At 48.7% G+C, this 17211-nt stretch overlaps 1 protein-coding gene across 1 annotated transcript; it reads left to right on the top strand.

The window, feature by feature from the left end:
- Positions 1-12344: 12344 nt before the first annotated feature.
- LOC119329944 lies at positions 12345-16845 on the top strand. Its single transcript, XM_037603046.1, has 9 exons — positions 12345-12603; positions 13601-14041; positions 14197-14371; positions 14467-14761; positions 15191-15263; positions 15372-15462; positions 15838-15917; positions 16001-16263; positions 16382-16845. The coding sequence occupies exons 1-8, from the start codon at positions 12556-12558 to the stop codon at positions 16253-16255; spliced, it is 1458 nt and encodes a 485-aa protein (XP_037458943.1). The 5' UTR covers positions 12345-12555; the 3' UTR covers positions 16256-16263; positions 16382-16845.
- Positions 16846-17211: the final 366 nt, after the last annotated feature.

Raw genomic sequence — 17211 nt, 5'->3', positions numbered from 1 at the left:
TCCTGTTTGATTAATATTGATGATATGTGTAGTACAAGAGTAGATCTACCATGAGATCACAGAGGCTAAACCCTAGAAGCTAGCATATGGTATGATTGTATGTTGTGATTGTTGTCCTACGGACTAAAACCCTTCGGTTTATATAGACACCGGAGAGGGTTAGGGTTACACAAGGTCGGTTACAAAGGAGGAGATATCCATATCCGTATTTCCTAGCTTGCCTTCCACGCCAAGTAGAGTCCCACCCGGACAGCTTCAATCTTGTATCTTCATAGTCTAACAGTCCGGCCAATGGAGATAGTCCGGCTGTCCGTAGACCCCCTAATCCAGGACTCCCTCAGTAGCCCCTGAACCAGGCTTCAATGACGATGGGTCCGGCGCGCAGTATTGTCTTCGGCATTGCAAGGCAGGTTCCTTCTCCGAATACATCACAAAAGAATTTGAATACGAGGATAGTGTCCGACCCTGCAAAATAAGTTCCACATTCCACCCTAGAGAGAATAATATTTTCATAGATCTAATTTGTTGGCTTGTTTTGGCAGCACGATGTTATGTCATGGCCCGGTGATTATTCGAACCATTTGTTTTAACCAGCTCCGCACATAACGCGAGGCAGTTTTTCGACACGTCTTGTCAAAGCAGAGATCGTGTCCCCTTATTATGTGATTCTTATCAATACGGGCGTGGGTAACCCAACCGCGCCATCAATTGCGGCGCTTGGGGGATAAGCGAGTTTTACCAGGCAAGTGGGGACGCTTAGTTCCGTCCGCCCATATAAAGGGATAAGGATTCACCTTTCCATCCACGCCTTCTTCCTCCTTTGCTCATCCGTTTTCGCACACTCGAGCTCTAGTGCCCAAGTCCACACTTCCACCTCAACCTTCTCCAACCATGTCTGGAGCGGGAGGCAAGTGGATGGTCTCCTCCGTCACGGAGGGAGACATCAAGAAACTGAGGAGAGCCGGATACCTGCCCAACGACATCGTGCACCGGCTCCCAGATGAGGGGCAGCTCATCCCCACCCCCAGGCCCCATGAGAGGGTAGCATTTCTCACCCATTTCCTCCATGGACTAGGATTCCCTCTCCATCCATTCGTCTGGGGGCTCATGTTCTATTACGGCCTGGACTTCCACAATCTGGCCCCGAACTTCGTCCTCAACATCTCGGCGTTTATCGTCGTGTGCGAGGCCTTCCTCCGCATCAAGCCCCACTTCGGCTTATGGCTGAAGACCTTAATGTCAAGCCGAAGGTGGTGGGCGGCCGCCAGGCGGAGTGCGGAGGCGCCATGGTGGGCAAGATGCCCAACATAACATGGCTCGAGGGCTCCTTTGTGGAAACCATAAAGGCCTAGCAATCGGGGTGGTTCTATATCACCGAGCCGCGCGACCCTGCATGGGCGGCGGCCCTAGAGTTCCGATCTGGCATCCCCACGCGGCTCACCTCCTGTAAAGAGAAGGGCCTGTCCTGGGGTAGTTCGAAAGAGCTGACCGGACTCCAAACATGTATTCAAAACATGGTGGACAAGAAGCTCAAGCTTGTCAACATAGTCCAAGTTATGCTCATCCGCCGGATACTCCCGTGCCAACAACGGGAGTTCAACTTGTGGGAGTTCAATCCGGTGCTGCAGCGAACTTTGAACAGGCTCTTCGACACGACTCATGAAGACGCCTGGAGGGTGCTGTTCAAAAGTGCCGAGTCCCCCCCCCCCCTTTACGGAGGATCGCGGATTTAGCGCGAAGCGCCAAGCCAGTGCGGTAAGCTGCTTTACCTTTCACAAGATACTTATTTTTTCATATAGATTGACTCTATGCGGGATCTAAACTCCCGTACCTTTGAGAGGACTGGCAGAAGATGGCCGGACAGATCGACTGTCCGGCTCCTTTGCCCGAAGGCCCCGCAGACGCTCTTCTGGCGAAGATGTTGACTCCGGCCCCTTATAAGGTGCCGGAGAAGACCAAGAAGGCCAAGGGAACTCGAAAGAGTTCCCGACTCCAGGCGTCGTCGGACTCACCGTCCAATGACTCTGCGGCGCACTCTTCCCCCGAAGACGAGGAGGAAGAAGAAGAAGATGCTCCCCCACCGACTGGGGGGACAGAAAAAGGAAGGCCGCCCCAACTGGGGGGGGGGCGAAGGGTCCAAGAAGGGAAGGACTCTCCTTCCGGACAGCTCCACCGCCGCCGACGAAGGCGAAGATGAGTGGTTGCCCAGGGCCAAGCCCCCGGGGAGATCGTAAGTATTCGGATACCAAAGTAACCCATAGGATTCCTTTGTCGCACTGCTTTCCCTAATCGCCGAACATAATTATGCAGGCCGCCACGAGCCAATATCGAGGTATCATCGGACGGCTCCCTGGGCTCGTCGGACATGGATAGCGATCCAGTCCCGACCGCCACCTCCCCTCATCCTGCCAATGACACCGAGGTGTTGTCTCAAGAGGCACGGGATCGAGGGAAGACAGTCCCGGAGGCGCCTCAAGGCGACTTTCCGGACTCCGGGAGCCGAGGGGACGGGGCCCCCGAGAGCTCCGAGTTCGGCCCTCAGCCGAACACCGCGCCGGACCCTCCAGCGGTTCCGGGCCCGGGCAGGCGGCCTCCTTCCAAGAGGGGCAAGACACCTGTGCCGGTGACCTCTGTCCATACGGAGGCGCCGGACAATCTGCTGGAAGCACTTCGCAGCGCTTCCATCGACGAGGAGCACCGCACTGTCATGAGTGCGGTGATCCAGAAGGTTCAGTCCGTCAAGAGCGGATTGACTGAAGCCTGTGCCAGCCATCTAACAGGCTTCGAGGTAAGTGTTTTAAAATGTAGTAGAAATATTACCGCATAGACAGTAGCCCCTAATGCTTTGTTCGGTGTTCACAAAGAAAAGCCGAACAAAGGATCAAATAATATCGCAGGAGTCTAATATAAGTGTGTCAATATGCATATGCAGGCTTCGCTGCTGGCGTCCGCTGCACTGACTGCGGAGGTCGCCGTACTGAAGCAGGACCTCGAGGAGTCCAGGAAAGAGCTCGGCCTTGCCAAGAGGCAGCTCGAGGAGAACAAGGGTAAGTAATACCCTGTCTACAGAAATGTATATATAAAAAAGGACGTGATTGCAAAATGACAGGATCATTGTATGTTTGCCATGGGCCATGACCGAGGTGGCGAACCTGAAGCAAGCGCTAGCCAAGGCCGAAGATAAAGCGGCCAAGGAGCGCACCGAGCGAGAGAAGCATGAGGCTCGGGTGGGCGAGGTGCAGCAAGAGCTCCAGGCTCTCATGGCGAAGCACGAGGCGTTGGAGCTTGACTCAAAGACGTGGGAGTCTGAGCTTGACGCGGCCCTCGAGAGTGTAAAAAGTGCCAAGGCCGAAGCCCAAAAGGCCCTCCAAGAGATCGACGCGATGAAGAAGATAGCGGCGAGTAAGGCTTTCTATATGCAAAGCAAGCATGTAAAAGTAAATTACCGATTACTTACCCGGATCCGGAGCTCTTCAGGAGCATTCGCAGATTTGCCCCGCAGTGTGTCCGATGCCGCACAATTTTACCAGGCCGAGGACGGAAGCTCGACGGAGAAGCTGTTCTGGTCTCAATATACTGAGGCCGAACATCCGGTGCCAATGAGCGACCAGCTGAAGCAGATGGTCAAGCTACATAAGGCGGCCGATCAGGCCATGAAGAGCTTTATAGTCCGGCTGTGGCCTGGCCACGCCCTTCCGAACAGCTTCTTCGGCCTGGTGAGGCGGCTCGTGGATGCCTGCCCGCGGCTGCAGGTCGTCAATCGATCTGTCTGCATTGAAGGTGCACGTCGGGCTTTCGCCCGTGTGAAATTGCAGTGGGTCAAGCTAGACGCCGTGAAGCTGATCAAGGAGGGGCCGCCAGAGGGCAAGGAGCACCGCCACCCCAAGATGTACTACGAGGGTGTTCTGCCGGGCGCCCGTCTCATCGCGGACGAGTGTTCGAAAGATATAATATTTGAATGAGACTTGCTCGTTTTATCCTGTATGTATGAAAACTTGTTTCATATGCGCTATGCAACGCCTGTTGGAATTTAAAATATTATCTTCTGTTTGGCTGTTTATCCAATCTGAGAGATGGCTAGTCCTCGGCTTCTGCCCCCATGCCACGAGTGCTGGGGTGTTCGGGATAAACCTGAGCACTCTTGTTCCCATGTTTGGGTCCTTCGAGGAAGGTGCTCAGCACAACGAACAAGGCAACCGGACTAATAATGCTTTATCATTCTCACTTAGCCATAGAATTCTATAATTTTAAATTTTGACGAAGCCCCTGGTATTCAGAAGGCCGAATTCGGGGCGCGATACACGCCTGTAAGCCGGACAGGGCCAGCCCCTCGCCCTAAGCGGCATAAGTCTTTAGGGACTCGAAAAACCTCGCCGAATAGCGACCAGTCTCTCGCCTTATCATGACAGTCAGTTTTAGCTTTCTCTACTGAGGTGCTAAGCCTGGCAGAACCGAGGCACAATCGCAGTAGTTCTCCTAGCGCTACCTTAGCCGATAGAGCGGAACGTAAGGTACCAAAACATAGGAGCCGGGCAAACCCAACATTTGACCAAAGACATGATTCGGAGTTGATGCATATAATGCTATAAGTTCGGGGTGCCGCACTTGTGAAAGTGTTCGGACTTTTCACACCACATTGTGGGGTACGTAAGCCCCTGGTGTATTGGCCGTACCAGAGTGTACGGTTGCAAGGCATCATTAATGAACACACACACACACACACACACACACACACACACACACATATATATATATATATATATATATATATAACAAGAATGCAATAATAGTCGTAATGTCATGTATTATTTATTAAAAAATTGCGTTAAAGCAGAGTGATACAGATAGTGCGTTAAGCAAAGAGTAGGACTATGTCCCTTCCAAGGGCAAGCTGAGAAATGATATTAAATTGAATATTTCACTCGTTACTGTAATCAACCTGGGAATTCCGTGGTATAATGTAGCTGTCTGCCTCCTTGGTTGCTGGATCATGTGTTCGGCAATAGTGCTGCCGGACAGTGTTTCCAGAGATTAAGGTCCTGAAAGAAAAAAAGGAAAATAACCAAACGGGAAGCCCCTAGTGCGGTTTAGGCCGCGTTTTGGGGCGTGCCGCAGTTGTGCCCCCCTCCCCACCTGTGCCCATGGTATTTTTAATGTGTAATTATGTACGTGCGGCACGAATGTCGCCGTTGGGCTGGGATTGGGGTGGCCGCCGTATTTCTACACGAGCTCAGATCGCGCCAGGCGGTCTATTTGCCGATTGCCCCGAGCGCGCTTGAAGGTGTCCGGGCTTTGAAGCGCTGAACTGGTTGATTGCCTTGAGAGGTTGCTTTGTGCTTCTACTGCGAGGGCCGCGGTGTGCTCCTCTGTTCGGAGAGAGCGCTCTGTGTTTCCATTGACTGTAATAACTCCGCGAGGTCCTGGCATCTTGAGCTTGAGGTATGTATAATGTGGTACCGCATTGAATCTAGCAAATGCGGTTCGTCCGAGCAGCGCGTGATAACCACTGCGGAATGGGACTATATCGAAGATTAACTCTTCGCTTCAGAAGTTATCCGGGGATCCGAAAACCACTTCCAGTGTAATTGAGCCTGTGCAATGGGCCTCTACACATGGAATGACGCCCTTAAAGGTCGTTTTTGTGGGTTTAATCCTTGAGGGGTCTATACCCATTTGCGCACTGTGTCCTGATAAAGCAGGTTCAGGTTGCCGCCGCCGTCCATAAGGACTCGAGTGAGGTGAAATCCGTCGATGATTGGGTCTAGGACCAGTGCGGTGAATCCGCCATGACGGATACTAGTGGGTGGTCCCTGTGATCGGACAGGAGGACCAAGGGTTGAACTTTGGGGCGACTGGCTCCAATGCATATACGTCCCTGAGCGCACGCTTCCGCTCCCTCTTGGGGATGTGGGTTGCGTATATCATGTTCACCGTCCGCACTTGCGGGGGAAACCTCTTCTGTCCTCCAGTGTGCGGCTGCCGGGGCTCCTCCTTGTCATCGCTATGCGGCCCCTTGTCCTTGATTTCGGCAATTAACTTGCCGGCCTGCTTGAACACCCAACAATCCCTGTTGGTGTGATTGGATGGCTTGTCTGGGGTGCCGTGTATTTGACACCAGCGATCGAGTATACGGTCCAAGCTGGACGGACCCGACGTACTTTGTTTGAATGGTTTTTTCTGCTGACCGGGTTTAGAGCCTTTGAATCCGGCATTGACTGCCGTATCCTCAGTATTTTCGCTGTTAATGCAGCGCTTATGCTTGTTGCGACGTGACCTGCTATTGCCGTCCTTGGTATCTGAGGTACCATGGTTCTTTGATCTGTTATTACTGCGAGCCAACCAGCTATCTTCTCCTGCACAAAAGTGGGTCATGAGCGTCGTGAGAGCTGCCATAGATTCGGCTTTTCCTGACCAAGGTGCCGGGCTAGCCACTCGTCTCGGATGTTGTGCTTGAAAGCCGTTAAGGCCTCCGCATCCGGACAGTCGACGATTTGATTTTTCTTTGTAAGGAACCGAGTCCAGAATTGCCTGGCCGACTCTTCTGGCTACTGAATTATGTGGCTCAAATCATCGGCGTTTGGTGGTGCACATAAGTGCCCTGAAAGTTGTCGAGGAATGTGGCTTCCAGATCTTCCCAACAGCTAATGGAGTCCGCTGGCAAGTTGTTAAACCAATGCCGCGTTGGTCCTTTGAGCTTTAGTGGGAGGTATTTGATGGCGTGTAAGTCATCGCCGCGGGCCATGTGGATGTGGAGGAGGAAGTCCTCAATCCATACTGCGGGATCTGTTGTGCCGTCGTATGATTCAATATTTACAGGTTTGGAACCTTCTGGGAATTGATGTTCCATTACTTTGTCTGTGAAGCATAAGGGGTGTGCGGCGCCTCTGTATTGGGCTATATCTCGACGCAGCTCGAATGGGTCTTGCCCGCTGTGTTCGGCCCGGCCGGATTTGCTTTTACTGTATCCGGCGTGACATTTGTTGTCTCGCAGAGTGGTGCACCCTCGTGATCCGTAGATCGATCTTGAATGCTTTGCCTTGTCCTCCAATATGTCTCGCAGGTCTGGCGTATCTCCCCATGCCTTTTTATTTGAATGGCGTTGGGGTGGAGGCTGAGCTTTTGGCTGGAATGCCTCTCTATCGCGGCCACGAGGTGGCCGGTCAGCCGTATCATACGCTTCTTCCTCCAGTTGGGATAGTAACCTGCGCCTTGGGTAACTCTTGGAGGGGCGTTCGAGTTTATATTCCTCGGCCGCGAGGACTTCGGTCCATTTGTCAGCTAGCAGATCTTGGTCAGCTTGAAGCTGCTGCTGCTTTTTCTTCAGGCTATTTTCCGTGGCCATAAGCCGGCGCTTGAAGCGCTCTTGTTCGACGGGATCCTCTGGGACGGCGAATTCATCATCGCCGAGGCTTGCCTCGTCTTCGGAGGGGGGGATGTAATTGTCATCCTCCTCCTCTCCGCCTGCCGCTCTCTCAGGAGAGCTGACTCCTTCATTCTCCTGCTCTAAATCTTGCTGGAGGGGATTGTTGTTTTCTTCGGCACTATCCGGAGTGTTATTATCTCCTGTGCCGGTATCACCACTTTTTCTTTGGCGGGACTTAGAGCGGTGCCGCTGACGTTGGCGCTTGGGTTGCTTCTTGGAGGGGTCATCCTCCGCTATCCCGTCGCCATTGCCTTCTTTGGGTGTATCCAACATGTATATGTCATATGACGAGGTGGCTTTCCAGTGCCCTATAGGTGCTGGTTCATGTTCATCTCCGACATCGTCGTCCATACCGTCGATGTCTTCGGAGTCGAAGTCGAGCATGTCGGTTAAATCATCGACAGTGGCTACGAAGTGGGTGGTGGGTGGGAGTCGAATTTCTTCGTCGCCCGCATCCCAATCCTGTTGGCCATAATCCGGCCAGGGCTCTCCTGACAAAGAGAGAGACCTTAGTGAATTCAGAATATCACCGAAGGGCGAGTGCTGAAAGATATCCGCGGCGATGAATTCCATGATCGGCGTCCGATCGGATTCGATTGGCAGGGGCACGGATGGTTCGGAGTCCGGAAAAGAGTCCGGCACCTTGGAGTCACGGGCTGCGCAGAGGTTTAGGCTGGTGTTCGGCTCAATCGCTGTTGAGACTGCAGCCCTGAGGCGGTGTCTAACCACCCGTCCTCGACTGGCGCAGTTGGCTCCGAGCTAAGGGTCGGAGCTGATGCGGGCGCAGCCCCTGGGGTACTATTCGGCGGCAGAGCTAGGTCATACCCATCGCGACAGTGCGGCGCGCCCGGCTGTGGCTCGAATCCGTCGAAGATCAAGTCTCCGCGGATGTCGGCCGTGTAGTTCAAACTTCCAAATCTGACCTGATGGCCAGGGGCGTAGCTTTCAATCTGCTCCAGATGGCCAAGCGAATTAGCCCGCGGTGCAAAGCCGCCGAATACGAAAATTTTTCCGGGGAGAAAAGTCTCACCCTGGACCGCATCGCTATCGATGATAGTAGGAGCCATCAAGCCTAACGGCGACGACACAGAGGAACTCTCAATGAAAGCACCAATGTCGGTGTCAAAACCGGCGGATCTCGGGTAGGGGGTCCCGAACTGTGCGTCAAGGCCAGATGGTAACAGGAGGCAGGGGACACGATGTTTTACCCAGGTTCGGCCCGTCTTGATGGAGGTAAAACCCTACGTCCTGCTTGATTAATATTGATGATATGGGTAGTACAAGAGTAGATCTACCACGAGATCAGAGAGGCTAAACCCTAGAAGCTAGCCTATGGTATGATTGTATGTTGTGATTGTTGTCCTATGGACTAAAACCCTTCGGTTTATATAGACACCGGAGAGGGTTAGGGTTACACAAGGTTGGTTACAAAGGAGGAGATATCCATATCCGTATTGCCTAGTTTGCCTTCCACGCCAAGTGGAGTCCCACCCGGACACGAGACGAAGTCTTCAATCTTGTATCTTCATAGTCTAACAGTCCGGCCAATGGAGATAGTCCGGCTGTCTGGAGACCCCTTAATCCAGGACTCCCTCAGCGACAATACAGAAAGGCACTCCTTCACCCGGAGGGGCTAGATTTTCCGATTCCACCATCTCCACCAAGAGAACTTGTCTATGTATTGTCAACACTAAGGAAACATATGAAGCATCATCTCTGTCATTCTCATCGTCCAGATCTCCATCTTCAATGGTATCCATTGTGTAATTGGTATATCAAGCATTGTAACTATTTCACAATGTTGTCTATTGTTGATTGCCATGTTTGTTTATTTAGTATAATATTTTGTTCAGATTGTATCTTATTACAATATGTGATTGGTTTGTTATGCTCTTGAGGACATTTGTTGTACGAAATATCAGTTTGCATTGCAATTTTTATTTCTTTAAAATAAGTCACTTAATTATTATTAAAAAACACATCTATCACCGTGGTTTCGTTGCATCGTGTGCTGCTATTTATTTTTATTATGAACAAAAGTATATATTTTTTTTCATGTAGTTTGTTGATTTGAAAATGTCATGAATAAAAACTAATAAAATTAATTTATCTATTTATCACTCAATAAATGTATTTTGTATTTCATTGTTATTCTAGTGATTTTTTTTCAATTCACATTAACATAGTTAAATTTAAATCCCAGTATGTGAAGTAGTTTTTCGATTATAAACTCGGTACGCTTGGTAGAAGAGGCTAGAGTTGGGCCCAGGATACATGCGAGTTTTGTTAGTTTGTATTTATTCATATATTTTATCGAGTTAGCATATGATACTTTTTTATTGCTTAATTGAGATAATAAATCACAACTTTAAAGCACAAAACAAATTTCACGTGTCTTTAAAAACATTTTATACAATCATATTATACTCAAAGAGCTTCTAGTAGGTCCGTTGGTGAAGCGTAAGCCGCTTATAGTGTACATAATAACATCGACAACTGTGCACATACATGAGATAAGAAATGCACTCCCTCCATTTCAATTTATATTACACGTATTATTTTTTGTTTAACTTTTTCAAGTTGCATCACGCATTAAGAGATCGAAACACACCAATCAAACACCTGCATAACAATTGTAACCAACAACTCCATGAGCAAATGCATGACGCTTAAACCCTTTTAACTTCTTGTTAGTTTTCCTTTTTGTTTTTGATAAAGAGAGTGTCCTCTCCGATTTCCATTATTAGCAACCATCATGTCTTATAGACCAGACTACTGCAAACGCTACTGCCAACACCTAGCTAGCCAGCATGTCACACGATGCACGCTCCTGCAGGATGATGGGAAATCTTAACTTATTATTAGTATTGTATAAATTTTCTATAATGAAAGGTAAAATATAAACCGGATTGAATATATATATATATATATATATATATATATATATATATATATATATATATATATATATATATATATATATAGTTGTGTCCATCAATTGGATGGTTCCACATGGAAATGACCATCGATGCAACCACGGTAATTGCCCAGACGTCATGGTCTTCCAGAAAACGCTGATGACTCGATCAACTCACCTAACTAGTGATCGACTCATAGATTTCGTGTTAATTAGTTGTCGCTGTCAATAATACGTTTTCGAACGAGAAAAAGCGCACCCCTTCATGCGTGTCAGTATACATATGCCCGGTTGTCCATGTCACAGCAGCGTGTCCGCGTCACAATTCAAAGCGGTGGTGCTCGTCGGTCAGGCTCCACAATGGGCGGCCGACGACAAACTTATCTTTAAACCTTGCCGATTAAGCGGCTGATTAAGCTAAGAATAGACGGGGGAGCGGAGCGCTGTCCGAGTAAGCAGCCACTGTTGCGTAAAGCGCGAGGCAAAGCCGATCCGTCCGTCGCTCCGGGAAGAAATTAAAAAGCAGATCAAGGTTGGCCAATATCGCATTGTTTCGGGTGCTCTTGCAGCTGCGAGCATGCATGTCGGCTGCCAAATCGACCGCACGGCGAAGAAAGCCGATCAGTTCCTTGGACGGACTAGTTTGTTTTTGTACGTACTCCGGTCATTGAAGCACGATTCGAGCGCCGCCGTTCTTGAACCGTCCCTCGCCGCTCGCCCTCGACCCCCCTCGTGCGCGGCGGCGGCGCGACCAACACGAGCGGCCGAGCCTATCCCCACACCACGCGATGCGCCGAACCCACCGCCCGCGGGGCATTCGCTTCCGTGGCAGCGGCGCACGCACGGTCAGCTGAGGCGGTCCAGGGATTTCTTCGGCGCCCGTGGCAGCGGGATGTGGAGAGGCGGCCGCTTTTCTTGGCTCACACCCCTCGCGCCTCTTTCCCACGGGCACAGGGGCTAAATTTCGTGTTTTGATCTTTTTCCCAAATCTATTAAAGATTTAATCTTAATTTAAATTTTTTTCGAGATCTGATCCTTTTGCTAACGCCAGGGATCATGACGGTAGGGTATAACAGCCTATCGCCAAAGACCCTGGCGGTAGGGTTGCATGCCCCACCGCCAAAAACCTCGTAAGTATTGAACACAATGCGTGCTCGTGCCTACCACCAAGCACTTTGGCGGTAGGGTTGTGCAGGCTACCGCCAGCCTGTTTGACCCTATCGCCATGGACTCTGACGATAGCAAAATGGTCAGATCTTGAATTTTTTTTCAATTTAGGATCAGATTTTGAATAGGTTTCAGAAAATGATCAAAACATGAAATTTTGCCGGCACAGGGTGTAGACTACAGACGGTGGGTCATTTTCGACCAAAGGCATTTCAGCCACTGTATGGCCCACTTTTTCTTGTGAATTATCGTTCTAGTACAATCCACTGGTGTGAGTCTGGGATTTGACGGCTCGGCTATGGATAGTACTAGTACGAACCTAACCTTGATGCTCTTTTCGAAAAGAGTGGTGGGATGCTCAGCTTACCAACTGAGGGTCCAGACCATGCTCGGCTACAATACACTACTAGTATAGGTTGCTTGCTGCAGAATGAAGGAATACGTACAGCCCGCGAGCGTACTTATCATGGGCACGTTCCGAACAGTGTCGTGTACTCTTCCGTGTACTTTATTGAGCGGTTATATTGCTTGTTTAAAGAAAGATTGCCACCTAGTATACTACTCCCTCCGTCCGAAAATACTTGTCATCAAAATGGATAAAAAGAGATGTATCTAAAACTAAAATACATCTAGATACATCCTCTTTTATCTATTTTGATGACAAGTATTTCTAGACGGAGGGAGTACTATACAGTTGTTTGCTGACTGCCGAGACTTTTTCTGTTTTTTTAGACGAGTTTGCTTGGTGAGACTTGAGAGCGAGATCCTGAGGTGGGTGTGGCTCCGGTTTTCTCGATAAGTAGGAAACCCGAGGGCCAAAGGGTGAAAAAAGGGGCCGCCCAGCCCACCCGCAAGGCTCTGCTTCCGCCGGACTTCCCCTGCCTACTCTACCAGAGTAGGCTCTGCCTCGAGCAGTGCAGCTGCTTCCCAACGACAACGCCACGCCTCCTTCCTCCCCCCTCGCTCTCCGTTTCTCGCCCCGGATCGGGACGCAGCCTCTCGCTCCGCGCCAAACGCACCGCATCGAATTGTCCGCGGCCCCGCGCCCATGGACCGCGCCGACGGGCCGGCGCCGCCACGCTCCGGCGACCGCGCGGTGAGATCCCGACCACCCCCGCTCCTCTATGCCCCGGCCTCGGCTACCTCCCTTGCTTTTCTGCGCAAATTCTGCGGCGCTCTGCCGACTGCTCGTACCCGTGCCGCCGTTCGTTTACCATCTAGGAGTACTGATTGCTCGACTCTGCTTCCCGTTAAATTCTGCGGGTAGTTCGGTGCTCGGTTGATTTTTCGGCTGCTCCTGCTCGGGAGATGCGGGCTTTGGTTTTGAATCGAGGCTGCGCTGGGCGAATCTTTCGGTTTTGAATCGGGGATGCCTTCCTTTTCTGCTGGGGCAGGTTCAATTGCTAGTGGAGGATCGATTTGTTTCTTAGATTATTTTGCTCTTAACAAAGCGGCTTTCCTCAATTGTCAAAAACGGGCCATGTGTGCCTACCATGGTCTCCATCTCCGTCTGTCACCGTCCTCACATGAGCTCTAATTATAGCAGCAGTAGCTAGCGTCTATTATCAGGTTTCCTGACAGTTTCTGGAGAATTTGCACCACTGAAATGGCTTGCTCGATTTGTGTTCATGTAGCTACTAGTGTGATTTTGTCGGATACATTGTTCATCACAAAAATAAATGAAAAAACAGTTGTATACATTATTGCCTTGGGAATAGAGGACCATCGTTCAATTTTTAACATTGGAAATGGTATGATCATTCGGGTAGGTATTTTATTCTAAGCCATGGTCCTCGTAGACTCATGCATCATGGTGATGGTGCTGTCACACTCCTCAGATTCTTGTTTCTTATCAGTGTGTGAATCACTGAATTTAGAGTGCTAGACTATGTGGAAGAGCGCTGAAAGAGAACATCTGATGGTGCTACTCCATGTGTTTATAAGCTATAAGATGAGTGCCCTGAGCTTGATATTAAGAGTACCGGCTCAAGAATCATTACGCGTCTCTTACATCTTTGTATGCCTTGCTCTTCTTTCTACTCCATTACTTTTACAAGCTCAATTTTAATTTTGTTCTTTGCTTGACCATGTAGGTGCATGACCAGGATGACACTGCCCAAGGTGCACAGGGGAACAATTCGCGAAGGCCAAACCTTTCTTTGCAAATACCAACCAGGACCTTGGATAACCATATACCTAGTTCAACGAGGATTAATATATCCACCAGCCCCAGTTCGACAAGAGCTGGACTGCCGCCAAGGCCTAACTCAGCTAGACCAAAATCATCTATCAAGCAGCAGAGTTTCAGGTTAAGGAATTCAACACAGGAAGGTGACCGGACAATCCTTCTACTTCCTGGGACGGCGTCGGAAGGGTCGCAAGATAATCCAACTCAACCAGGATCTTTCTCTTTTAGAAAGGTCATTAACTCATTATCGGCAAAACGTACCTATTCTTTGCCAGTCACACCTGTTGGAACCTCTGATAAAGCTTCTTCTCCGGGAATTCAGATAGTCGACCACCCAACTACATCTGTAAGTACATTCATATTTTCTGCTGTATCCAGATAAATGCAAGATTATATACCTTTTACACGGGCCAGTTGCAAATGGGGCCTTGCACTGTCTTAAGCAATTGCAGTTTTGCAAAGGTCCTATTTTTTTAACAGTATGTTTTATGATGTTGTCAGAAACAAGAAGTTCAAGCACAAATTAGGCGATCACTTTCAGTACCAGGAAATCGCAAAAACAGGAGTTTGAGGAGAGCAGATTCATTGGGTGTCATCCGTGTGATTCCAGCAACTCCGCGACCTGTTCCAGCTGATACAGTTGCACCGACTGATGTCATTGAAGAAACAGTTGACGGTATCTACTCTCTTTAAACCTTTACCCTGATATTTTATTAGACCAAACCATTTCCTTCCAGAAGCAGCATTTGTTCATTCCAGTCGTCCTGTCAGGTCCTGAAGATGGAGGTGAAGATATTCCTGAAGAAGAGGCAGTCTGCAGAATTTGTTTTGTTGAACTCAACGAAGGCGGAGAAACACTTAAAATGGAGTGCAGCTGCAAAGGAGAGCTTGCCCTCGCGCACCAAGATTGTGCTGTCAAATGGTTTAGCATCAAGGGTAACAAGATATGTGATGTCTGCAGACAAGAAGTTAAGAATCTGCCGGTGACTCTGTTGAGAATTCCGACTCAAACCGTTACCAGGCGACTAGCAAATGGTGCTCAACAAAGAGCTGCTCAACAGTACAGGTAAGAATGCTTCAGAGAATAGTTTGGTTAGCAAATACGAAGTATTTTTAGGTTCAGTGCTATCTGGATTGATAGGTAGGAATGCCGCCATTTTCTCCTGGTTATGTGCACTTTCTGAAACAGAGAAGAGAAAACTAATTTCAAATGTATTTTCCAGTAATTTTTGTGATTGATCTACTCTTAGAAGTTAGAAAACAGCAATATACTCCCTCTGTTCCTAAATATTTGTCTTTCTAAAAATTTCAACAAGTGACTATATACGGAGCAAAATGAGTGAATCTACATTCTAAAATATGTCTATATACATCCGTATGTGGTAGTCCATTTGAAATCTCTAAAAGGACAAATATTTAGGAACAGAGGGAGTAATAAATATTGATTGATGAGTTTGCATGTTTGGCAAAATCTGATACTTCCAATTTCGTGCAGATTTTGGCAGGACATTCCAATTTTAGTGATGGTTAGCATGCTTGCTTACTTCTGTTTCTTGGAACAACTTCTGGTATGTGTTTGTTGCTTGTTTCTTTACCAGTTCACTTGAATGTAATTCAACCTTTTTTCCATTTCTGTGAAAGCCATCTAAATTGCATCTACTCTTTCACTGGAACAGGTCACTGATTTGCAGTCACGTGCACTGGCAATTTCATTGCCTTTCTCATGTGTGTTGGGCCTCCTTTCTTCCATGATAGCATCTACTATGGGTAAGTAAGCATACTCTATTCTTTGGGCCATTTTTGCTACTGTCAGAGGCATTTCCAGCATGACGAACACTAGATATTTTATTGAGAATTTGAGATAGTAAACAGGCTTTTCAGTGTTGTCTATGCAGTGAAAGACCAAAATTCTAGTGTTCCACTACTGCGCCTTCCGATTTCTAACTCAAATTAGTGTTGAGTTTGCTGAAAATTTTGAGTAAATCATAAGTTTATAATGTATAACAAGTGTAAATGGTGGCACATTCGATTCCAGTAGTGCTGCAGTTGAACTGTTGCGCCAATTTGCTGTGGGTTATTTATCTGTTATAGGTAGTGGACTTCTTGTCAACATTATAATCCGAATCTTCTTTGCTCCTGCAGTGACCAAGAGCTACCTATGGGCCTATGCATCCTTCCAGTTTGCTATCGTGATCCTGTTTGCTCATATCTTTTACAACGTGGTATGAAGCTTCTTCCCATAATTACATCCGATGCAGATACAACGCCTTTACAGCACCTCTTAATGTTATCGCCAAACTTGCAGCTAAGAGTGAATGCAGTCCTTGCGGTCCTACTGTCATCATTCACCGGGTTCGGGATTGCTATCAGTACAAACTCACTGCTAGTAGAGTGCATGAGGTGGAGATCCAGGAGGAGGAGCCAACGGTTAGCCCAGGCGCACCCTCAGCCTGCGAACGAAGGTCAGCATCCAGGATCCGGGAGTAACGCCATGAGCGAGAACAGCGGTGATAGGCAGCAACAAGGGCAGCCTCCACAATCTGGCGTTCACATCGTCTGATCATTCAGGTTTGTTACCAACAAAATGTTAGAGATTCACTTTGTCGCTTCTCTTTTTCTCTAGTGAGAACATTAACTGATATTTATACCCGTGCTTACCACCGCTCTTGCTGACGGCTTTCTGCAGATCGAGACGAGCAGTGATCCAAATGTGTGAATAGCTAGCTTTGATCTGCGCAGTAGTCATAGCTTGTCGGACTTCAGAACCATAATGGTGGCAAGAATAGATACACGGGAGAAGATCTTCCTGGCCTTTGCATCGGAGGAGGCAACATGCCGCCTGAGTTTGGCCATGGGTATAGTTAGTCTAGCAGTTTGTGACATAAAATACCGGGTTTCTTGAGTGTAAGCATTATACAAAATCACACCAGAAAAGCAGAGTGCAGCGATGGCTGTTGTGTTTTAGTGGCCACACAGGAATATAGGCAAATGAGACGTAGTATGCGAGAGCTCCTTAGCTTTGCTTGTGAGAAGCTTTTACGAATTATAATTGTCTCTTTTTTATGAATTATATTTGTCAAGAGTGATTTTTTTTAGTGGGTGTGACACAATTTGTCTGAATTCACAACTATATACGTATATGATTGTGTATCTCGAGAGAATGAGTAAATAGCATAAAACTACCACTTTTCGTGCTAGGGTTCCAAAAAACATCACTTTTCTCGTTGGCTGTCTCAAAAAACCCAAATTGCCCGTTGCTAGCGTTTTAAACCGTTTTCTGAAGGCCCGGGCCCGCCTGTCAGGCCACGTTAGCGCCGCGCGTGACGGCGAGGCCGTTAACGGCCGTTACTCGGACCGCACCCGCTTGTGCGCTCATTAAGTCGTCTCCCTCCCTCTCACTCTGCTCCGCTGCCCGCACTCATCTCTGCTCTCACTCTCACTCTCCTCTCCTCTCTGCTCTTCGACGCCGGCGGTGACTTGCGCTGCTGAAGCTCCACTGCCGCCATGCCTTCCTGG

This window comes from Triticum dicoccoides, chromosome 7A (assembly GCF_002162155.2).
Source record: "Triticum dicoccoides isolate Atlit2015 ecotype Zavitan chromosome 7A, WEW_v2.0, whole genome shotgun sequence".
In the NCBI taxonomy this organism is placed as follows: domain Eukaryota; kingdom Viridiplantae; phylum Streptophyta; class Magnoliopsida; order Poales; family Poaceae; genus Triticum; species Triticum dicoccoides.
This window is presented reverse-complemented; position numbering and strand designations above follow the sequence as displayed.

What these genes read in the sequence shown, in the direction of transcription:
- LOC119329944 (XM_037603046.1), top strand. Translation starts at nt 12,556, where the DNA reads ATGGACCGCGCCGACGGGCCGGCGCCGCCACGCTCCGGCGACCGCGCG. An exon ending in AGAGCTGCTCAACAGTACAG is followed by an intron (nt 14,762 to 15,190) that starts GTAAGAATGCTT and finishes AATTTCGTGCAG; the next exon opens with ATTTTGGCAGGACATTCCAA. An exon ending in CATGATAGCATCTACTATGG is followed by an intron (nt 15,463 to 15,837) that starts GTAAGTAAGCAT and finishes TTGCTCCTGCAG; the next exon opens with TGACCAAGAGCTACCTATGG.